This window comes from Grampus griseus (assembly GCF_964374135.1).
Source record: "Grampus griseus genome assembly, chromosome: 5".
NCBI lineage: Eukaryota > Metazoa > Chordata > Mammalia > Artiodactyla > Delphinidae > Grampus > Grampus griseus.
Window position 1 is genome coordinate 136,270,651 of NC_138998.1, and position 24,386 is coordinate 136,295,036.

At 44.4% G+C, this 24,386-nt stretch overlaps 1 protein-coding gene across 1 annotated transcript in view; it reads right to left on the bottom strand.

Moving 5' to 3' along the window:
* KCNJ6 (potassium inwardly rectifying channel subfamily J member 6) overlaps positions 1 to 23,931 on the bottom strand; it is a gene marked incomplete at both ends in the record, with an annotated part of 205,417 nt that extends 181,486 nt beyond the window's left edge. Inside the window, one exon of the mRNA XM_082655410.1 lies at positions 23,907 to 23,931. Coding sequence (XP_082511536.1) covers positions 23,907 to 23,931 — 25 coding nt within the window. The remainder of the gene's footprint in view (positions 1 to 23,906) is intronic.
* Between the last annotated feature and the right edge of the window lie 455 nt (positions 23,932 to 24,386).

Consider the following 24,386-nt stretch of genomic DNA (forward strand, 5'->3'; position numbering starts at 1 on the left):
AGATGACCTTAGAATACATTTTAACAGCATGTCTACTGAAATCCGTGGAATTCACCTTATCATCTGGTGTGACAGCATCATGTTACAAGTGTTAATCGTAATACAGTGTGTGACCTTGATGGGCTGATTAATTTGGTCATGGGCTCTCAAGTTAGCTTTGCCAAGTTGTTCTGAAAAGGACCATAACCTGCCTTAAGCCAAAGTCATGGGCGAGAAGAACAACTAAAATTCAGATGGACTGTTGAAAAGTTGAATGAAAAGCTCTCCCACCACTTCATCCCAGAAACACACAAATCGTTCACTTTATGAGATTATGTATGGCCTTGTGCATAGTTTTAAAGAGACAGCAGCTAATCCACTAATAATGCAATTGACTTTTCCTTGTGTTAAAAATCAAATTAAAAAAAAATCAAATTCAATAATATCACCCTACTTTGTACCCTAGAGATCTAAGATGTGAGAACAGAAATACGAGTTTTCAAAGGCTAAGATCATCTCACTCTCTGAGCTCTTGCTGACTGCTGTTGAAGTTGAGAGCACTCAGAAAGAGAGGGTACCTGACCCCCAGGGTACAGATACACAGCTACATTGTCTCAGCATGACTTAGAGCCCCTGCTTTTTTGGGGCTAGCTCTTCCAAATTATCTTAATCTCTCGCTCTCTCTTTTTAAAGATACTGTTACTCTAAAAAATAAGAAATTTGCTGTAACTTTTTTTTCCTGTAAAGTTAATAGCAAGCTCATTTGTAAAATTCAAGCAATGCAGGAAAAACACACAAAAATGAAAACCTTGGTATACCTGGGCTTTGGGATATTCATCCAACTCCTCTACTCCTCCCTGAGGAGAGGACACAGTCCTGACATCTCCCTTGTAGTTAGGTGGCCATGAGAAGGGAGATGCATGGTACCTCTGGGCCCGTCTCACTAAAGGCCTTCCTTGTGATAGGGCGTAGCCTTTCTTTGTTTTCTCATCAGACTAGAATGGAAAGGTCTCCCAAAGTGACCTTGGGGTTCACATACTGGAGATGGTGAAGCTCAAAATGGCGGGAGTCAATTCACTCCATAGCCAGCACCCCCTATCATTTGGGCTTTACATGAATGAGAAATAAAATTCCATTGTATTGGATCATTACATGTCTGGGTTTATTTCTTAATGCAGCATTGCCTATCCTACCCTGACTAGTTCGATATCTTACCACCAGAAATAACAACATAACTTATTAGTAAATATAATTCCAGATATCTCTTTATGAGTAACGCTTACACACACATCTGCAGGCAAACACAATATTTTCCCAGTAGGATCATAGCGTACCCAATATCTGTTTCGCTCAATTATTTCTGGTGCAGATATTTTCATATATTGTGTTCATTAATATATGTCATCCTTATAAATGGCTTCATGCCATTTTATTGAATGATTCTATCACGGTGAAATAAATTAATTTTCCCTTGATGGAAATTTAGACTGTTTCCAATTTTTCATTATTATAAACAACTTTGAGATGAAAAACCATGTGCATACCTCTTTGTGCACTTGCCCAATTATAGCATCAGGATAAAGTGTCAGAAAAATTATGAGAGTGGGGTTTGAGCCACATTGCCACACTGCTCTCCAGAATTTACCATAATCCACTTGTCAATTAACGGGTAGCGAAAGCACCTGTTTCCCCCACTTTCATCCGCCTGGTATCTTCAAACTTTAGAATCTTGGCCCATATAATAGCAAAGAGGGATCACCTTGGTGATTTTATTTTCATTTCTTTTTATCACTTTTGTTATTGACCTTCCTTCGCATGTCTATTGACCCCTGACTGCATTTCATCTTTTGTGAATAATCAAGCTTGTCCTTCTCTTTTCTTGTTTGTGAGGTTTATTTTTTTGGCCAGTGAAATGTGCTTTGAAACTGACATGACTACCAAGTACTGGAATTTAAATGATCTTTGGGGGGCTTAGAAGAGCATCCTCTCAACCTTGGACTTGTCAGGAAGCAATGCATTTCTGGCAGTATCCTGGTTAGTACAGCAGTGCTCTCCTAGGAGCAGTGAAAGGGGAGACACAGGGAAACTAGCCAAGAGACATAACGTTGGTGAAACATTCTGCAAATATAAAGACGTCTCAGAAGGATAAATGGCAACAGTGCCAACCCGGCAAGACAATTAAATGGCAGTGCTATTTTTATTGCTTAGGTGGAGAGCAGGGAATAGACTCATACCTTGGAAGAACCAAGAAATTGAAGGAACTTGGCCAATGTGAGGGTCCCTCCTCCCCGGTTAAGTTGGAAAGAATGTAAAATTGTCTTCTGGATTATACATAGAAAGGCTTTGGCTGCCCAGAACTCACTGAGGAAATCATACCAGGGCTGGTCACGCTAGCATTTGAGGAATCGCGCTGGCTAAAGTGACTCCCTCACCCGCCTATCCCCAACCTTGGGTCATGCTGGAGGTTCCCAGACCTGTGCGCCTCTCAGAGCTGAGAGTGTTGGGGAGAGTGAAGCATTGTTCAGTCTCAGAGAGTCTGTTTAGCTGCAGGAAGGAAAAGAAAGGCGTCCACCTAACCTAGCATCGGAGCTGGGAATGTAACTGAAGGGTCATCTTATTTGGCCATTAAGGAAATAGACGTGATCCCCGAATCTTGCCTTCGTCAGCCCTACAAAGCCATATGGGGCAGGTAACAGAGCTGAGTCTCCAGAATGGGGTTTTGGCGAGAGGCAGTCCTCCAGGGGAGAAAGTTGGTGCTCCAGGGAGATCATCTAATCCAATAGGCTTTGCCTTAGACAAAGGCAGCCCCAGAAGGTTAAGAAACACAGCCGGTAAGTGTGCGTTCCGATCCCCATAAATTTGGGGCCTGGATGGGTGGTAAGGGAGCAATGACAAGGGTCTTGGGCTCCAAATTAGCACATGGCTGATCATGGGCCTGGATGAAGAAGGGGGTGGTCTCTGGTGGAGTAGCAAGAACCCCTTTGACTATGTCATGTGACTTCTCTGAAAAGTACTCAGATCCCAGACTTCGGGGAGCAGGGATCTTATTTCCTGGAACTGGTCCCCTTTAGGGGTCTGCTGAAAGCTTTGAGCCCTTGGCCTTAACCCCCATCGTATAAATAAATGTGAGCACACACAATGTTGCAGGATATTTCAGGCGTAGGTCATGGGACGCAGTGGTGAGACCGTGACAAGAGCAAAAGCAGAGAGTGGAGGGGACGGGTGTCAGGGTGAACACGGGCTCTGCCCCCTGCATGCCCACCTCCAGCCCCAGACCTCCACCTGCCCCGCCCCCTCTGCCTCCCTCCAGTTTCCTCACTTGAGGCAGCCACAGGGAAAGGTGGTGGCCATGCTGGCCTCTGAAGGGGGCAGAGCCAGACAGAGGCCAAGCCCAGAGCAGCCCTGGGTTCCTTGCCTTGCACTGCCATCCTAGAAGGTCTCCAGTGGGTACCTAGTGCTGGGGGTCCAGTGCCGGCCCTCCTGGAACGCCCTCCTCTGTGCCGGGCACTGTGCCGGGTGCTGAGGGCTCTAAGGACAGATAAGGCCCTTGTGTTTCAGGAGAGTGGGCTTAGATTTGTGGTGTTCAACTCTCAAATCCGTGGCGGGGAGGCGGGGAGAAGTTACGGCCAGGGCCCGAGGATGCTTCTATGCCCTAGGTACCACCGGCAGATAAAATAAATAATTCCCGGTCCATATCCATGTTGCTCTTGTTCTCTGTGAACATATGCTCTTGGGGTAACAAACTACACATTGAAAGATCAACGTGTTTTCAGTTGGTTTCCACTTTTCGTCACAATGTATTTTCTCACCTCTCCCACCCTCTTGCTGGGACCGTGAGCTGTCTGAAGTCATCAAGTCATGCTGACCCTGGGAGAAGTGAGGGACCAGCCTGGACCTTGGTGGGCAGGGACTTGCTGGTTGGCAGAGTGGGTACCTCTGGCTCTAGCAGTGAAACCTTCTGATGAGGATCTCTTCACGGGGGAAGGGACGCCGAGGATGCTAGCTGTGCTGAGCATGGATGGTGGGGAGGCACAGGTGCACTGACCTGCTGTTCTGGTCCCAGGGGAAGCAAGCCCCTCACCTCCCAACCGCAAGGCAACCCACTCAACAGCGCTGGACCGAGAGATGCCGCTCTGACCCTGGCCACCAGCCACATGGGCTTCTCCAAGCTGCCCCCTTTCTGGCGGTTTCTACTGCCATCTTTTCAGATCCTTGAATGATTGCTCTGGAACCTGAATGCCTGAGTTCAAATTCCAGCCCCCTCCTATTTTAGCTGTGTAGCTTTGGGCAAGTGGAGTTTTTCTTAACCTCTCTGTGACTCAGTTTCCTTATCTGAAAGTCTATTAGCACCAACTTTATAGAATTGTTAAGTTTAAATACATGATTGCAGGTAAAGCGAGAAGATTAAAAATGATTCAGTACCTCTTAACATTGTAGCATGGAGGCTGAGAATCTGGGTTTAGAGCCAGGTGATCTGGGTTTGAACCCTGACTTCATTCCTTCCTCTTGGTGTGATCTTGAGTGAGTTTCTTAATCTCTCTGTGCTTTAGTTTCCTCACCCATAGCACGAGGATAATAACTGCATTTGTTCCCGAAGGCTGCTGTGATAAACTAGTGAGAAAGTAAAGTGCTTGCAGAAGCCCACAACACATACTAAATGCTATACAAATACTAAGTTATTAATTTTGTTTTATAAATAAAAAACAGAGAGGTCAAGTAAATCCTCCACAGAAGTTACACAGCGAATAATGGTGGTTCTGAGACCATGACCAGATCCCCAAATAAAAAGAAATTGTTCCCACAATTCACCGAAGTATTTTCCTTATTGCGAGAGCAAGAGGGAGTTTCAGGCCTGAAATTCTCATCAGGCTGTGCATAGTCCTTTCCAAGTCAGCCAACAATAGAACACGATCCTGGTTCAGAAATCACCTGCCAGGGTTGGCTGTTTTTGCTGTTGTTGGGTCCGATACGGTTATGCTGAGGCGCACAGTTACCCTGTGAAGGGACTCCTTGTCTCCCTGGCTCTCTGGGGAGGGTTTCGGCTCTAGCTCCACACCTGGCCAGCCCTCCTGCCCTCACAGGAAGTCTTGTCCCCTCAGGTACAGCATCCGCCTGTGCCCAGATGCAGACAAAATGGCCCTCTCTTCACTCTCCGCTGAACACATAATCCGAAGGTTACAGATGCTTCAAAAAAGATCCTCCCCCAAACGTTCCCCAATCCAGTCCTTATTCCTCAAATCCCACTAGCCCCTCTCAATTATCTTATATTTCTTGCTCCATAGCCAGTTTGTCTAACTGAAAAGTATGTGTGCATGTGTGCGTGTGTGTGTACGTATGAGTGTGTGTGTGTGTGTGTGTGTGTGTGTGTGTACACGTTGAGCACCGCGACAGTCTCTTTCCCTTCCATAGGAAATACCAGCAAAGCTGCAAAACATCTCCATGGAAACCAGCCTTTCAGTTCATTGGGCTTCTGCAGTGTGGATACATCCTGTGCAAGGCAGGCAGGGACTAATGAGGCAACTTAATAGAACATACAGCGTGCCAGTTTAGAATGCAATGGCCCTTCCTTGGGGCTCTTAGTAAGCCAGTGACATCCAAACAATGACAGAACCCCATGTTTTACTCCATGAAAGCTTAAGTATGTGCAGGCTTTGATTGTCATGAAACTTTTGTAGGTTCACTGCCCCACATCAGGTCATGAAATGTAAGTCTCTGTAGTAACCTACAACACAGTCAATTTAAAAATGACAGTTTCTCCATCATGGTAAGACTCCCCTCCCCCAGCCCGGTTACCTTTTAGGTCTCTTATGTGGTCCTAATGCGTTTTCTCTTGTTCTTTTGTCACACTGACATTTTTAATCTGCTGAGAAACAGAGGTGATTTCAAGAGGAATAATTCTGATTTTTTTTTTCTTAACCTTTCCCTCACCCTCTTCTACCTTTTCTCCATTAGAGGATATGTATTAAGGCTCTAAACAATATATACTCAATCTTTTTGCCTTTCAGGCAAGGATCAAAATGGTTGTGAATCCTGCTGGTAAGAGGTATGAACTGTAGGATACGACCCTTCAAAGGTTGGGTAGGAGCTTTAAAATATTAACAGATGGGATCAAACATATATTTGATGAGCTGAAAAGATTAAGTGTGTGGGTAATTTCCACAAGTATATTATTTTACCCCTTCATTAATATGAAAGCTCTTTTTGTATGATTATAATTGTCTGGATATTTGAATAGTTTTCCATATTATTTGGTCTCATCTACACTGGACCAATGGGATAGTTGCCTCAGGTGATTATTGTTTAACTTTCTGTTTATAATTTCTTCTGTTGTTATTCTGGATGTTTGGGGGCAGCAAACAGTCAAATATTCCAAATATGTTTCAATTTGATTGACCATTTTGCCTGGAAAGTTCTAGGGAAAATAATGTAAGATCTTATTATTTGAAAAGCCTATTATGCTAAGTTGTCTGATTTTAGAATTGAAATCAGAATGTCATATCCACCTCAAAACCTGAGGCTGTTCTTTTTTTGCTTCTTAGACTTGTTAACTCTTGGCATTTGAAATCCATCATTACTTATTATTAGAGTGATTATGACAAGAGAGTTTGAGAATGTTTGGAGCTCTGAAAGGCAATAATATATTTAAAAGAAAAAAATGTCTCAAACTATACTCCCTCTCAAATAATGTACTACTGGTAAAATTATGTGGTTATGCTTTTTAGTAAATCTGTCATTCTTCTTAAAACTGGCTTTTTCTTGTATCTTTATGCTACTGGTTCTGATGTACGTAAAGGCTCCTGAAAGAATGCAGGTATGCCTTCCCAGATTGCCATAAGTTGATTCATTTATCTCTTATATTTGGCTGTTGAGAAAGCCAGGTCACCAAGAAGCCATTAATTAAATTCTAAGCAATTTTCCCACCAGAAAAATCTGGAAAAAAGGATGAGAGGAAAATAGATTAAAAAACCCACCTAATTTTCTAATTTCGTGTAAATAGAAGTAATATTTCTTCTGCTTGAGAAAAAGAGAGCCAAAGATAGCATTAGGAATATATCAGAATTCATAATTTTGAACGAAAGTAAATTGCATAAAGTTTTGAAGGAGGTTTTTCTGTTTGGGTTTCCAAAGTGAAACTGTCCGAATTTTACCTGTTTAAGGATGTATTTCATTGTTTGGTGAGGGAGAAATTGAAATCATATATATATATATGGTCTGTGTCCACCTTAACTGGGTGCACTGCAATTCAATTCTGACACTAACCACTTGGTGTTGGTGCGAGATCCCACAAGTTAAGGGCTCAGTTCTCCACAGCTCTGTCCTTACTTCAGACGCTAGATGCATTTTAGGAGTCCCCAGACCATCTGCACTTCTGACCTCTATGTCTTACCACACTTCTAGCTATAAATTCTGGGGTTCCCACTATGCCTTTAGGTATGATAATCCACTAAAAGGTCTCATAGAACTGAAGAGAGTGCTAGACTTGCAATTATAGTTTGTTATAAAGGACACACATAGGTGGGATCTAGGAGAGAGGCAGAGCTCCCATGCCCTTTCCCCATGGAGTCAGGGCACTTTGCCCTCCTGGGATGTCAATGTATTCACCAACAGGGAAGCTCCACGGAGCCTCATGTCCAGAGTTTTTATTGGGGGTTTCAGTACATAGACACGATTCATGAAGTCATGGGCCATATGATTGAACTCAATCTCCAGTCCCTTCCCCTGCACCAAGGTTGGACTTGGTATTTCTGGTGACCAGCCCCCATCCTGGGTTGAACTAGGGGCCCATCATGAGTCACCTTTTTAGCAGAACAAACACACTCTTTTCACTGAAGAAACTCCAAGGGGTTTTGAAGCCCTGTTCCAGGACTCAGGGACAAGACCACATATATTCTTACTACACCACAGCACATAAATAATTGGCAAGACATAGCCCTCCTGATGTCTGCTCTTACTTGCCTAGTGTCAGGGACATGCTGTTTTGTGTACATTATTGCCAGATTTGTCACTTTCCCTCTAGCACTGTTGTCAAGCGCCTAATCTTTTATCTGGTTATTTGTTTTGATTTCTGCCAAAATACATCAAAATATCATGACACATGGGTTCTACCCATCTCCCAAGTTGCAGTTTTAGTCATTTTTATTCTTTTATGCCACCTCTCTCAACCCTGACTTTTATGTAAAAAATTGTTCCCTCAACATAGAAATTTGGGGGCCTCTATTTCAGGTTCACTTCTTCTGCCCTCCCTCCAGTTCCCACCCCACCTTGGGCCAATGGGTTAACCAGCAGTGTTCCTTCAGGGTCCTCATCAAGAAAATGAGTTTTTTCTCTTATGAAAAGAACTATGGTGCCTACGAAACACAGGGATATAAAATTTGCATTTTGAGGATTCCATATTTATGGGAAAGGCTTCAAGCAGTCCAGACTCAAAAATAAATACTCTAATGTAGATGGCCATAAATTGACAGGGGAAAGAGAACTTTCTGGAAGTACTTTTGTCTTATCAAATAGTTTGGCAGCGTAAAAACTTTTCCCATGCAAGGATTTATTGGTCTATGGACCTTTCTGCTTCTTAGTCATTACAATCACTGTAGCAAAGTTTTGTGAAGACATGATTAAATCTGTCTGTTCCCAGTACCTCAGGATGTAATATGGGAAGTATTTATTTATTTTAAATTGAGGTTAAATTCCCATAACATAAAATTAACCATTTGAAAGGGGACAATGCAGTGGCATTTAATACATTCACAATGTTGTGCAACCACCACCTCTATCTAGTTCCAAAACATTTTCATCACCCCAAAAGGAAACCCCATACTCAAAGCCATTACTCCCCTTCAGAGGATAATTATTTTTCCAAAAAAATCTCTGTTTTCAGTCATTCACTTAACGAATATTTATGTCTACTGTGTAAGGGATACATGTAGAGTACTTTCTTTTTCCTTGTCATTTTCTTACTTTTCCTAATTGTATTGTATATGGCTATAGGAAGATTCCAGACAACTGGGTCTGGTTAATCAACTAGAAAATTCTACTCCATTGATAGAGTCTGTATCTTCCATCTTATCCAGCAAAAGAGCAGACACACAGCAACTACCTAAGAAATGTTGAATGACAGAGCTTTGCTGTAATCATACTGCGTTAGGATTATATTATCAAATTATCAAATTATATTATCAAATCAAAAAGATTTCTTTAGGCAAGCAGAAGTCAGGAGCAGCCAGAGATGTGATTTCGTATCTGAGTCAACGAGAGGATTCAAACTGGGGAGGAGAATCAGCTCACAGGAACTTGTCACACCTCTTTGTTAAAAAAAGCATTGCAGGGCTTCCCTGGTGGCTCAGTGGTTGAGAATCCGCCTGCCAATGCAGGGGACACCGGTTCGAGCCCTGGTCCGGGAAGATCCCACGTGCCGCGGAGCAACTAGGCTCATGCGCCACAACTACTGAGCCCACGAGCCACAACTACTGAAGCCGGTGTGCCTAGAGCCCGTGCTCCGCAACAAGAAAAACCGCCACAGTGAGAAGGCCTCGTACCACAACTACTGAAGCCAGTGGGCCTAGAGCCCGTGCACTGCAACGAGGAGTAGCCCCCGCTCACCACAACTAGAGAAAGCTCGCACACAGCAACGAAGACCTAACACAGCCAAAAATAAATAAATAAAATTTATTTTTTTAAAAAAAGCATTGCATTCACAGTGTTTCAAAGGAGACCTTCTGAACTGAACTGCAACTTGCAGCTACCGTTCTGGATGAGCCAGTTGCCCGGAAGTTGCCCTTTCGAGAGACAGCTGTAAGAACCATCGGGATGCACGTGGAAGATGACAAGTCCCTCGTTACATAAGGTCTGGGCGTTGGGGAGTAGCCCCCAGACACCATTTGACAATAAAGAATGTGTCAGGATACGGCAGTGACCCCACTCCTTGTGGGTGGGGAAGGCGGTGTCCCCAGGTGCCCAATTCTGTCCCCTCAGCCCCACTCAGCATCCAGCGTCCCTGGACCAGCTCCGGGGCTCCTACAACCTGGGAACCCTCATTTCTGAAAACCCGCACAGCTCTGTGCTCCATAGCCTCTAACTGATGTCTGGCTATTGTTTTATGTGGGGGATTTTCTGTCCAGACAATCTTCTTAATTGTGTTTTCCTTCTCAGCACAGAGAAGAATATTTTGCTGACAATATGCTTGAAATGAGAAGATGCCTTCTTTCCTTTGGGTGTTGGGGTCCATGGTTTTGCTGGAGGTGGTGCCTGTGGACCAGTGAGAGGGGATTTCTTAAAGAACTTTAAATCTACATAACTTCATTTCTCTTTTATAAGGATTTAAATCTCACCACCCATCTTAGGTTCAGTGAAAGACAGCTGCTCTTTCTTGGAGCCACAGAGCCAAGCCGTTTCTAACAAACATTTAGAGTGTGTCTTATATGACAGCACAATTTGCTTTAGTGGAACTGACATCTAAAAGGGGCCTTTATACAAAATAGTACATATTTTTGTTCTGGTCAACCTAGAGGGTCAGTAAGTATCAGAATATTTCAAATTTTCCAGTTAGTAAATCCCCTAGATCTTCTAGATCTCAGATCTTTTCTTAATCTCCCATTTAGCACCTTTATAATCATATAACTCTTAGACAAATATAATTCTGAGGAAACTTGTCATTAGACCAACATCCCCCCTTGTGTTCATTTCTTAGGCCCTCCACTACAGACTACCCAATCCTGGGTGGCTCACAACTGCAGAAATTTGTTCTCTCCCAATTCTGGAGGTGAGCAGTCTGAGACAAGGTGTCGGCAGGACCACACTCCCTCTTCCTTGCCTCTTCCACTTTCTGGGGGCTGCTAGCAGTCCTTGGTTTGTGGCTGCATCCTTCCAATCTTCAAGGCCAGAATCTTCAAATCTCTCTGCTCTGTCTTCACTTTGCCACCTCTGCTCTACATATGTGATTGCTTTTAGGGTCCACCTGGATAATGCAGGATAATCTCCCCAAGTCAAGTTCCTTAACTTGATTCCATTTGCAAAGATCTCTCCGCCTTTTATCTCCATATGAGGTAACATTTACAGGTTCCAGGGATTAGGATGTGGTTCTCTTGTGGAGCCCAGTTTTTCACTCTATTAAAGAAGTTAAGCAGACTTCTTTCCTGCAGAGCATCTTAAAGCCGTTACTACACTAATAGGCAGTGGGAATCTCAAGGGGAGAGGCAAGTACCCCCTACAAGAGTTGAATCACCAACACCACAAAAATTAGTCTGAGGATGTCATGGGACTAATGGCCCTAGGAATAAACTTTAGAAAATGTTTGGCTTTAGGATAACTTAGAAAATTCTTCTCCAGCATTAAGGACCCCATCCACCATTCCTAGATTTCTCTCTTATTATTTTCCTACTTAAAATGTCCAGCTTTAGTCAATGCGTCCTGATCATTGTTCTCCAAATACACCTGTGCTCTCCTGCCTCCACTTTCTCCTAAGATAATGACCACCCACCTCATCTTGACCCCCAAGCTCCCTGCCACCCCCTAATCAGAAGCACTGTCACCCCTTCACCTCCTCGGTAAAACCCTGTCCGTTCTCGAAGGCCCAGCTTTCTCAAATTCTTCCTGGTTCTTCCAAGAAGGAGTCTCTCCCTTTTTAAATCTCACCTTTAGTGTTGAGATACCCCAGGGTCAATAATAATTAAGTACAGAAATGTCCAAATCTTTACTTTTTAGTTTTACAACCAGCAGATTCAAGGTTATCCCTATAATGACCTTGTGGTCTTTCCAATATGGAAAGACAGGGAGGTGAACTACAGCGTAATCTTGACTTTTCTCTAGGAAATGGGTTGTTGTGAGTTGAACTTCATTTGATTTTAAGTCTTGGTTAAAAAAAAAAAGGTGAGGTCTGTAGGTCCTCACTTACTTGGAATTTTATCATCTACTTCCTTGAAACAGGGCAAGAGTTAGTTTGTTGTCTGAAGTTGTGTTAAATTTTTAATGTCAGCCTTAAGGTCCTGACTCTTGTTTTATAATTTATCACCCCTCCCCCACACTCTCCATGCCTGCTGGTAAGTACTTATTGATTACTTGGTTAATTATTTGTGATGGACTCACCCTTGATTTATTAAAAAAAATTAGATTAAAAAATTGTACGCAAGGAAGAATCCTGCATTTTGAGGAATGCAATGCTTGGCTTATTCAAAGTCTTATTCCTTCCTTCCTTGATGATCGTGGAGCAACATGAACAAGTCTGGCAGGAGAAAATGGAGAGAAAACCTTTTCCATGGGAGGCTCTGAGACATGCATCTGACACCTTCCTTTTCATTAAAGCCGTGGGGGAAAAATGTGCATCTTACATGGGAATGAGAACATTCTGGCTTAAAAAAAATCCAGACTTTTTTCTTCCTATCCATTTTCCTATGAGAGCATCCTTTTTGAAAATGTGTGCTGGAAAAAAGGACTGCAAAGCCGTGTGCCTGCAGGTTAGGGACCCAGCAACGTGGAGGAGATAGTAATTTGGGGAAGGGTATTATTTAGAAGTCAGAACACGATCACCATGGGGCACCTTTCTTTGATTTAGTTGCACGTTTACTCCTAGGTGAGAGCCAGAGCCATAATCTGAATTAAATATCTACTAAGAAAGCATCCCTAGCAACCCAGCAGGGAGTGATGTTTGGTTTGGCTTTGACTTCAGGAAATCCAAAGCCAGGTTTAGCTCTCTTAATTCTGTGAACTGGACTGTGTGTGAATCTGGGGAGCAAACATCATCAATATCACATCTGTTGCAGGAGAGAGCATATGATATTGGGAGGAAAGGGTCTGTATACCGAGCTGAAAGGATTACAGTATTTAGCAATGAAACCCACAATGAGACTCTTTGGCAAGGATGAAAGTCCAAGTATAAGGTGAAATGTTACTTGTCAGAACAAAGGTACAACAGGTAAAAACCACCACATATTAAAATCCCTAAGGTAGCTGAAATCAGTCAACAAGAATTTTTTAGTACCTAATGCCAACTCATAAGATCATACGGCCAGGCCACAGCCCTTGGACCTTTAAGAGAGTTGGGTATAGTACAAGGTAACAAAACACCACAATATGAATAGTTTTATAATGGGCTTGAGAATAGTGAGTAAAGTGAGGTGTGGGGATCATAAGAAGGTTCATTTTTGTTTTTGAGGGCCTGATAGGGGACAATTGCTATGCTCAATGCTTTGCATGCATTATATATTATGTGATTATACGAATATATATGTTTATTAGCTTTCAATCATATCTGTTAGCTTATGCATGTATATACATATTCAAATGCAATTATTTATACAAGCTTATATGGATAAGTATATATATTAGCTTATATATACATATCTATTACCTTTATACACATTATCAAAACAATGCCAGGTGGCTGTTATGCTCCATCGCAGGAACTCGGAGAAGAAGGGTTAAGTAATTCATGGGTGGGCTCACAGCTAGGAGGTGGCTGAGTGGCAGTCAGACCCTGGGAAGACCATGCTGACTGAAGATGCTCTCCCTAGAAGGACGACTGCATGCCAGAGATGTCTTGCTAACTGTGTAGAAACCTTTATGAATGCAGTTCTGGGCTGCAGAGCAATTCTCTGAGTCAATATTTAAACATCAAGACACACCCCCCTCCGCCTCCCACCTCCCTTCCTTTTAACGCCTTTGAGCCTGAAATTGTAATGTCTTGTGAGAGATTAAATCAAAGCAGAAAAGTGCACGAGAAATGTAGGCAGTGATGTTGTTACTGCCGAACACCCCCCCACCAGCTCTTTCCTCTCGGTGAAGCCGAGACTTGGTGAAATCTGGGAAGTGACTCCCTCCCACCAGGTGACATCGCTGTCAGCCTGTCTTCCCCAGCGCCAGGAGCCAGGTGCTTCCCCGGCAGGCCTCCCCTCTCCAGGGGAGAGGCAGAGGGAGCCGCGGGGAGCCCAGGGGCTGTCCCAGCTCACACACTTGTCCCCAGGAGGAAGAGTAGGGTGGGGAAGGGGGAGGGGGCAGCAGCCTAGCACCAGGGGACAAGCGGGTGACAGATGAGTGATGACAAAGTCTCTGAAGGGCCTCATTCCCTTTTGCTGGGGAGTATCAATGAGGCCAAGAGGGCGGCACAGGTAAAAAAGCAAATTCCTCCACCCAGATGTTCAGGAGTCCAGGTCTGCCCTCAGGTTTGGGCAGCGTCTCTCCCCTGCCTGTGCTGTCCTCTTGGGAGCCTGGGCTTTAGAGTTCAGTGTTCCTGCTGTTCCCTCCTATGATCTGAGGCTCACATCTCAAATGCCTTATATTAAGCTAAGCGCTTCCTGTACACACACCTGCTCACATCCTCCAGCTCTGGGTTGGCCACACTTGCTCGCCCTGTAGGCCATTGGCTCCCCTGCCCTCTGGCCTTCCTCATGGCCACACCTCTGCGCAGGGGACCCTTCTCTCTGCAACCTGAGGGCACAGAGGGACGCCTGAGATGCTGAGTTTCCACTCTTTGCCCTGATGAAACTTGTTGACGGCAGAAACGTGGAGAAGGGGGTTTGGCGGTTGATGTGAGGAGGGGAAGGAATGGGGAGCAGTGGGAGGAAGGAGGGGAGGGATCGAGAGATGGTGGCAGGTGGAGGGAGGGTGGAGCAGGCCCTGGGAGCAGGTGGCAGTGTGTGGGAGGGGTGAGGGGAAGGACAGAGAGCCGGGGCAGCATTAGGTGGGGGACAGGGAAGGGGAGTGGAGGAAGTGGGAGGTGAGGGAGTTTAAAAATGCATTTGTTCGGGCTTCCCTGGTGGTGCAGTGGTTGAGAGTCCTCCTGCCGATGCAGGGGACACGGGTTCATGTCCCGGTCCGGGAAGATCCCACATGCCGCGGAGCGGCTGGGTCCGTGAGCCATGGCCGCTGAGCCTGTGTGTCTGGAGCCTGTGCTCCGCAACAGGAGAGGCCACAACAGTGAGAGTCCCGCGTACCGCGAAAAAAAAAAAAAAAGCATTTGTTTATTCTTTTCCTTTGGGCTGGAGCAAAGACAAGGGGGGAGCTGGACCCCCAATTGGGGGGACTCGGCACTTGGGTCCCGAGGGGGCATTACAGCTCCTCCACAACCCTGGGGTGTCACCTACGCACTCCCGTGGGCTTGGCAAAGAGGGCCTGGGGAGCACGGCCTGCTGCTGAGATGTGTGTGGATGGTGGGGGGATGGTGATGGAGACAGAGACTTTTGGTTGCTCGTGGCCCCAGTGGACGGTGGTGGCAGCCTGGCTAGGGCGACTGTCTCCACGTTGCCAACCTGGGCTGGTGGTGTGGTGACTCGTGCCTTGAACATCTGCTTTGTGTGCCACGACCTTCTGTAAAAAGAGTGGAAACTGAAGGAGGACCAGAGTCCTTGCGATCCCCAATGAGAGAGGGAGACACTCCAGTGAAATGCCAACGGCACTGGTGCCTTCTGAGATCAGGGCACATGGAAACCAGTGAAGAAGGGCCGAGTGGATGCAGCTGCCCCCGAGCCGGGCTTCCCACCATCAACGGCTCAGAAAGGCAAAGTGAGAGAGAAAAATTGTTATTGCCAGAGCTAATGGGCAGGTCCTGCAAATTGCTGTTTGGGAAAGAATGATACCCCTCCCAGCTTCTGGGAGAAAGGAGGTCTCCAACTTCTCTCCCCAAGCACCTTCCACCTCCCCTATTTCTGTTAATCCCAGGAGCTGTGGTGTTTCCAACTCTCCTCTTGGACATTATCGTGCTGGGAAAATCCCTTTATCCTTCTAAGCTTCATCCAATGGCTGCATCAATAAAATAGAAATACCCTTGACTTGATGGTCCCCAAAGCCAGGTGGCCGAGAGAGATGGATTCTCTCGGTGGTCACCAAGAGTGGCTCAGGTTTCCATCTCTGCATTACTCAAGTAGAGGCTGTAGCAGGGAGTGATACTGGAGACCGAAACCTCGGGAGGATCTGCAATTGACTAGAAAGTCCCACTATTGCTGCATAAGAAGAAAGGACTGGTTCTTCCTGGTTTATCTAGAGCAGTGATTCCCAGTCTCTCAGTGGGGAGTGACCTGCCCTGCAGAACAAATTTAGTCATGTCTGAAGACATGGCTTGTGACAAGTGGGGGAAGGTGCTACTGGCATCTAGTGAGTTGAAGTCAAGGGTGCCATTAAACATCCTTCAATACACACAGCTTCACAATGAAGAATTATCCAGATCTGAATGTCAATGGTGCCCAAGGCAAGAAATGCAGTCTAGATCTTCCTAGGGCCCAAGAGAAGTTGTCGGTGTCAGAGATGAGTTTCTCACCAACCAAGTCACAAACATTCATCAGAAGGTGAGGGTGAAAGTGATCTCCAAAAATCTTAAAGGAAGGAAAATGAACTTGAGAAAACAGATTTTCTCCATTTCCATTTTCACGAAGCACAGTAATAATCTGTACAAATGTAAGGCACCCTAAGCTGAAATTTACTCAGTTTGCTGCTTTGAACATTGCTGTGTGTTTCTACCAGTCACATCCTTTAAATTACATGCGTGTTCTGGAGATGGCAAGGAAGGAAGCGTCATTCTTATTTGGAGAAGGCTGTTGTCGGGGGAGCCTCAGAAGGGAGGCAGCAGATGGAAACCAAAGCAAGGAAGTCCTCACACTGAGGGACATGGGAGGGAGGAAAAGGGGGGACCAGGCAGGGCATGAAGCCCATCCCCATGGAGATGGTGTCTGGGGCCATTAAGCGGCATGAAGACTACGATCCATTTCAGGTCCTCTGAACTCAAGCTAGAATCTCTGATTCCAACTGAACAGGCCTGTAATCCCAAGCAGAAAGTGATTATCCTTGAATTTAAAAGATATATTCCAGTAAGGAAAGCACATGCCTCTTAGTAAAAAAATAACAGCTTTTTAGAGGAGCACAAGCAGGGAAGAGGCTGCTGGATCTCTCTCTTCTGCTTTGGATCAAAGGAAGCATTTCTGCCTAATGGTGGGACTGAAATGATATATTGTGAAGGGACCCAACGTATCATACCATAAAATCTTCTGCATCCATCTGCGTTCTGCTGCCCCTCCATGCTGGCTTCTCTGGGCATCCACTCTTGTGCCCCCCTCCCCGTGTCCTGCAGGTAACCCAGGAAAGAAGATACAGAAAGGAGGATGCTCTGGTCAGAGTTGCTAGTTGAGGTGGCAGAGCCAATCTGGCGAGTGTGGGCAGCCAGGATGGATAAGGGATAAGACAAGGCTCCCAGAGTCATGGGAGAGTGAGAGACTCAGTCTGGAGAACCTATTCCCAGAAGCACATGACAGAGATGCTGGGAAGGGGAGGGGCTGCTTGTCTGCACCTGTGCTGGCACCCAGCCCCGTGGCCCATCTGCATCAACCCGCCTGCAGGATGGAGGGGGACACGATCTCAGGCTGGGAGATGCAAAAGAAAGGGAGGTGGGAAACTACCAAAGGAGAGTCTGGAGGAGATGCTAGGTGGCCAGAGCAACAGGTGCCCTCTGTTGAGGAGGAAGGCACATGAGAAGGGAGACTTGACAGGAGAGAGAAGGTTGAGACAGCAAGGAGGGTCAAGGGTACACTGCCAGGGAGAGCTGACAGTGATGGGGCATGTGGGGAGGGATTTAAGAAGACCTGAAACCTCCCTTTTCCAGGAACGAGAGGGAGCGATGCTTCCCTGTGCGGCCGTCACAGAGGAGTTCATTTAGATAATAATCACAAGTAACAAAGTGACGATTTAAACTGTGTAAGGGCAAGAACGAGTGCTCAAGAGCAATGGGTTTGTCTTTAAGTCGTGTTACTCTTTTTTCTTAGGGGGTGCCTTTTTGAAGTTTTATTAAATCTTTTATTACGAGTAATTGTATCCAAAACAAAAATAAATGCAGATAATAAAGAAGAGTATAAAATACAGAGTAAAAGGTCTTCCTACCCACTTCCAGTCATCAGAGAAAATGCTGTCAACAGCATCTGGTTTTAGTTTTCCTAGCGATTAGCATGAATTTAATGAACTAGATTTACACCTTTATTTTCTAAAACTTTCACTGCTCTTATAACCCATGGTGTCCTCTTTCTTGTATTCTTTTCTCTTTCTTGAAGTTTTATTTTTTTTTAAAGGATGCATGGGATCCTTTTTTTTAAAGGATGCTTTCTGATTGTAATATGCCTGTATTCTTTCCTCCCACTTACCTATCAGCTGGGTATGAATTTTCGGATGGAAAATCATTTCCCTCAGAATTTGAATTTAGTATTCTGTTGTCTTTTTTTTATTTTTTAATTGAAGCAGAGTTGATGTATAATATTATATAAATTACAGGTGAACAATACAGTGATTCACAATTTTTAAAGGTTATGGGGAATAGAGCAGGTATTTTATAATAACTATAAATGGAGTATAACCTTTAAAAATCAAGTCGTGTGACTTTTGAGATGATGCTGTGACTACCTGTGTGAGGGTGAGCCTGAGAGACAGATTCCCATATTTAAAGTGTCTGAGTTTTATCAGGAGGGAGAAGATACATTTTAAAAAGCACCATCTGGTGGGCCTGATGTAGCCTTAGTCCCTGAGGATAGAGGGCCATTTCACGCCCTAATGACCTCATGCAAAGAACAGCTCTGCCCTGTCCTAAATATCCTCCATCGCCCTATACTCCCAATCCAGCTATGGGGTCTCTTACCAGCCATGAACAGAAGCCAAAGTCTGGGTACCCACATCTGCCTGGACCCGTGACATCTTCCTTTCACCCAAGAGGGCGTAGGGCAGGGCACTGGCAATGGTGTGTTTGAGAGGCTAGGCGGGCATTTCCGCATGGGGATAAGGAGCCTTCAGTACCCAGCAAGGGGGACAGGCCCCATGGGTTTAATACCAAAGGGAACGGTGTCTCTATTCTCCCACTGTCAGGAACCCTAATGCTTTGGGACAAATGTGCCCCTGTGGAGAATCCTGATGCCTGCCTTCCTGGCTCCTGGCCTTGGTGGTTCCAAGTTGAGCTTCCTCTTCTTAGGGGGATGGTTCTGGAGCAGTGGTGGTGGCCATTCCTGCCCTTGTGGATTATTCTGGTTTCCCCTGGGCCCATCCTGGCTCTTTGACCTCAGCCCCCTGCCTCTCCTTTCCTGTCTTAGCTTTTCTGTGGGTCTTAAGTGCCTCCCCATCACCCACAGGATAAAACAGAAGCTGCAGACTAGCCCTTTTATGACCTGACTCTTGCCTATGTGCCCAGCCATCTGCTATCTCCCCCGCCTGCCCTCGCTTCCCCACGCTGGGTCCTGGGTCCTCGGTCAGGGCACTCATGTTCTCACTGGCTGCCTGGTGAAACCTGTGTAAACTTTGGGTGCCTTTATGATGCCCACGCATGCCAGCATGCACCTTCAGCTACAGTGCTTACCAGGTGGCTTCTGCAAGACCCTGATTCTCTGTGCTGTAGTCTCCCACCCCCTTCACCCCCAAACGCTGCACATGGTGTGGGCCAGGACCCCATTTCCTTATCCTTCCAGGACTTAACACAATGCTGGAGTGATAATAGCAGCTCCATGAGGAGAGGATAAATGATTAGAAAACCACTGTGCTTTAATGAAGCTAATTTAATATGAGGTGATTGTAATTGGTTCTCACTCTTCATTTCATTTGACACTAGAACATTTCAAGTCTGGGTTAAATTTGAACAATTACTTTAATCGTAGGAGGAGGAATTCCCTCTACATTAATGCAGACCGCCAAGACCTCTAAGTGCCTCACGAAACAGGCCCGTGGCTCCGGGCGGTGGGATGAACCAGGGTCCCCTCAATTCTGTCCTGGCCAGGAAAGGACCACCCTGAAGCTACTCAGGTTACAGTGGCCACTCTGCTCTTTATTTGAGGAGGATGATGAGTAACTGTTTCCTGTGCAGATATGTTACGGTTGTGATAACCACAGGGTTAACTGAGGGGACAACCTGGGTAGAATGATCCGTGGGGAGGACCAGAAGGGCTCCTCTGGGGCTCACGTGCCCGAGAGAGGCTGGCGGATGGTGACAGAAAGCAACAGAAGTCAACTCTTCCCGTCATGATTCAGAGTGAGCCACGGCTGGCCCTGCGCACTGTCTCCTGCTGCAGGGATGCACTGCATACCTGTGACTGATGTGGAGAAAGAGGCAGAAGTGGGACTCCAAGAATGCTTGCGGAGCGCTGGGGGTGGGGCTCGGGAAGGGACTCTGAAACTTGCAGAAGGCATGGGGGCCAAGCATCCCCACCTGTCCTGCCCTTGCAACTTCATCACTAAGACAGACATTTGATTGTAATCCACACTATTAATGGACCCCTGTGGTGTCTGACAGGTTCCCAGGTGTGGGGGGATACATCAGCAGGTGACAACCATGAAGAGAATTACTTGCAGAAATCTATGTAAGAACAACCTACAAAGGTACTCTGTACAGATCACGATCCCGGAGCCCCAGGCTATTTGCGTGCTTCTCAACATCTGCAATTTGTCACCATCTGACTTAGATTCGAGTGGCCAGGACAGAGCCTCAACGTCACCTCTAAGGACAGCACAGTGTGGGATTTGGTTTCCTTGTTTGGGTCCCTGTGTGCCTACTTATGGACAAGGTTGGGAGTCTCCACTTGGGTCAGGCTTTCAGCTTGGTTTCCGTTAGTGCGTGGGTAGTAAAATCCTGGCTACTGACCGGCAAGTTCAGAGTAACTTCCTCTAGTGTGGGGTTTTCCGCCGTCCCATTTGGAACAGGGTTTCTGATGGATGAAGTATGAGAATATCCTTTTCTAAGATGCTAACAGAGATTAAAATGTCAAAGGGCAACGGTAAAAAAACAATAGGCTTTGAAACGTTCAATGACCACAGCCAATGAATGCAAGTGTGTAGTTTATGAATTTTAGATCCCCTGAACCTCCTTGTCAATATCTGTCCTTGTCTCCTTTCTCTTTGCCTTCTCATCTTCTCTTTGCCCATGATTTTGTCTCTTTCCTCCTTAATAGCGCCTTCTCTGGATCTTTAAAATGTTTATTTATTATTTATTTATTTATTTATTTATTTTTATTTCCTGGCCATGTCTCACAGTATATAGGATTTTAGTTCCCCAAACAGGGATCAAACCCATGCCCCCTGCATTGGAAGCTCGGAGTCTTAACCACTGGACCACCAGGGATGTCCTCGGGTCTTTTTTATACATATGTTTCCCCCTGTATTTTTCTCATGTGCATTTTCTTATATTGCATCTTTTTTTCTTCCTTTTTCTGTTTTTTCTTCCTTATCATGACCCTCCTCACTTCAGCAATGTGACAAATATATTTTGAAGTCTTATCATGTATTTATTAAATAAAGTTGTTTTTCCTTAAACATTTGAAAACCTGTTAATACTTTTGCGTCCCTTGCTTGCCCTTTAAAAAAATGATGAATGCTATTGTTTCTGACGTGGTTGATTAATGGCACGTGATAGAAAGAAATACTCCTCACCCTGCTCTAGAAGATGAAGAAGATACCCCATCCCCATGATGGTACTGGCATAGTCATCAAAAGCATTTGGACCCCTATGGTGATTGGAGATGAATTACTCTCTAGTCTAGTTAGACAGAGAGATATTCTAGTAACCAGATGGTTTTTGCTTGGCAGTTTAACAAGCAGAGTGTTTACTGGCTCTGAAAACTCATTCAGTGCACTGTGTCCTAGGCATTGGTGGTTCTGTTTTTGTCCGTTTTCTCTGGTGGCCATGGATTTGATGTTCCCAGCACATTTATTGTGCAGTTCTTAAAAGAATGTTAATTCTTTGCTTAGCCCACTGATAGGCTCTCCTTCGATAATTAGGTATTTATTTCCTTGCAGGTTTCCTATGTAGAATAAATGTATAGTTGTATATAACGTTATTCAGGAATTTAATTTTGATGAACTATTTGTTAGTGTTGACCATGTGATTAACTTTCATAGTGAGCACCTTGAAAAGTAGGAGTATGTCATATATTTTATAATTTTTTTTTATCTTTGTCAGGATCACTGGACTGGAATGTTGGGTGTGATTCCAAGGTCCGTTTTCAAACTTTAAATTTCCTTTGTGCATTGAGCTTATCTATGTGATCTTTTCTTTTCTTCTTCTTCTTCTATTTTTTTTTTTTAAGACAGAGCAAGTTAGAAGAATGGTCATGCCCTTTCATCTACCAAAGGGTTTGGAATTCAATTTTGGCAGAATTCTCTTAAGCCAGTGGATGCATAGGTCAAAATCCTTAGAACCATTGCAGAGGCAAACATGAAACTGAAAACCAACACATCAGGGAGGGTCCAGGGAGGGGCTCTTATTTAAATGCATCTGGATCCAATAGATATAGAAAAATTAAAATACCTTTATCAGAAATATTGACCAGTAGATCTCTTATAGTGCCCTAAATGGTTTATAATTCAGTTAGGTGAGTTAAAAAAATATTCACTGAACTAGAGATCAAATTCTAACAGGAGACTCACGGTAAAACCTGTTAGCATCACAACTCACACAAGACACTATTTGATTTAATGCACCATACACCCCAGACTCCACTCATGGAAAAGGATGCTAGATTCCAAGCCGTTGATCTTTCTAGCATTCAGAGAATCTGTGAGTCTTTTGTGTTGGAGACTTCGGACTTAGAGATTAGGACTAAGTCTGCGAAAGTGCCGTGGACTGTGAATTACTTGACGTGTCCCAATCTCACTCCATATTTTGACAGCATAGGCATGTCAGTTTCATAGTGGTTCTGGTACCCTCACTATTTCATTCCAGGTCTGAGAAGAACACCTACTATGACTCAAGGGCCTTTCCCTGACAGAGAACCAGTTTGGTGTTCTTCAAACCAAGTGGCAAATCCTTGGAACGTTTTTCCATCTGCAAAGCTAGAGGCAGAGAGAAAGGTGGAACGGAGTGAGGTCAGGGAGTGACCCAGAAAGGAGAGCAGAAGAGAGACGTGGGAGCACCTTGTCCTTCCCTTAGTCCCTGTGAGCTGCCATTTCCATCGTGAAATTAGCATGTGTTCAAGACATATGAAATTAGGCAGAGGTTTTGGGTCAGGAATTAAAGCAATGCAATGTACAGAACCTTGTAACATTACCTTTTCTTGGAAGGGGGGGTACCTTTGGCGATAAGGGCTCATTGACTGTGCTGCAGGAGAACACTTGTATTTAACAGTCTCAGGATTTGAGGAATAGTAGAAGGAGAAGACAGGGGCCAGTTAAATTTGTGCAAGATCCATGGCTAATTTTGCAGGCCAATTTTAAGTAGGTGTTTATGGCCCTAATGATACTGGAGAAGTGTTTACAAGCTTCCCTTGTCACCTTAGATGTGAAATCCATCACTAGGAAAATGTACCTTTTCAAAGGAAAAAAGTCTGCATTGTCTATTTATTTCATATCCACATGGTCTTTAATAGTTAAACGTCAACACAGGAAATTGCATTTCTCAGTTTGCAGGAGGATTTATTATAATTAATTTTTCTTTTCTCTTCAAAATGCTTTGTGTATCCTGTTTACTTGGCTTAAGAGTTTAGAGCATTATACCACTGGTAGAGTCGAAACCTAAATCACTGCAAGCTGCTTACATCTCAAAGTTCTCCATCTTTTAACGGTTCTCTCTGAAATTCCAGAACAGCACCTAACAAGTCTAACGACAAGAAGCCATTCTTTCCTCTCTTTAGATTATCCAGCCTATGGAATATCTGTGCATAAAACTTCAGCTTTAGACTTTGTCTAAACCTCTTAAAAATCAGTTTAAAATTATTGTGGGTCCCAATACCCAACGCAGTGCTACAAATAAAATTCATTTTGACTCTTTAGCTCCATAATGTTGGGGGAAAATTTCAGCACAGAATTGGACACCATGAGAGATGAATTTTGAAAAACACATAATGTAACGTCAGCACAATATGATCTGTGTTAAATAGACCTTGGCTATCACAAGAGTGAAAGACAAATCAGATAATCACAAGGGGATGTGTTTTTTGCAAGATTTTGTCGTTTTCCATTCAAAACCAAAAATGAAGAATAAATTTCAAGTTACTTACTCATGGATTCTGTCAACTTGGCCATCGTTGAAATCTCCTCTTTGTGCTTTTCCTGGAGGTGAGAAGAAAAGATAATTATGTACAAAGCACATCTTAAATATGAGTCAACACAATGGGTCTGTAACAACAGCTCTCTCTTTCTCTCTCTCTCCCTTTCTCTTATGTTAAAATTTGGTCACCAATGATGAAATGAATTTTAAAATCTCACATTATTGCTATATGATCAGTCAGTCACTGAAAAGAGATTTTTAGAATCCTAAAAACCTTGCCAGTGCTCTTGGAAATGACTGTCTGTCACATTGATCTTGGATATATATAATTGGTGACACATGACCAGTTTTCAAAACCTCCTTGACACTGGAGTTTTGATATCCATATGCCAGTCTTTTGCTCTCTATTTTCTCCTGTTGAAGCATTTTTGGTATTTTTGGAGCTGGTATTTTTGTAGTCATTTGGTCTCATTTTTTCCTAAAAGCTAAA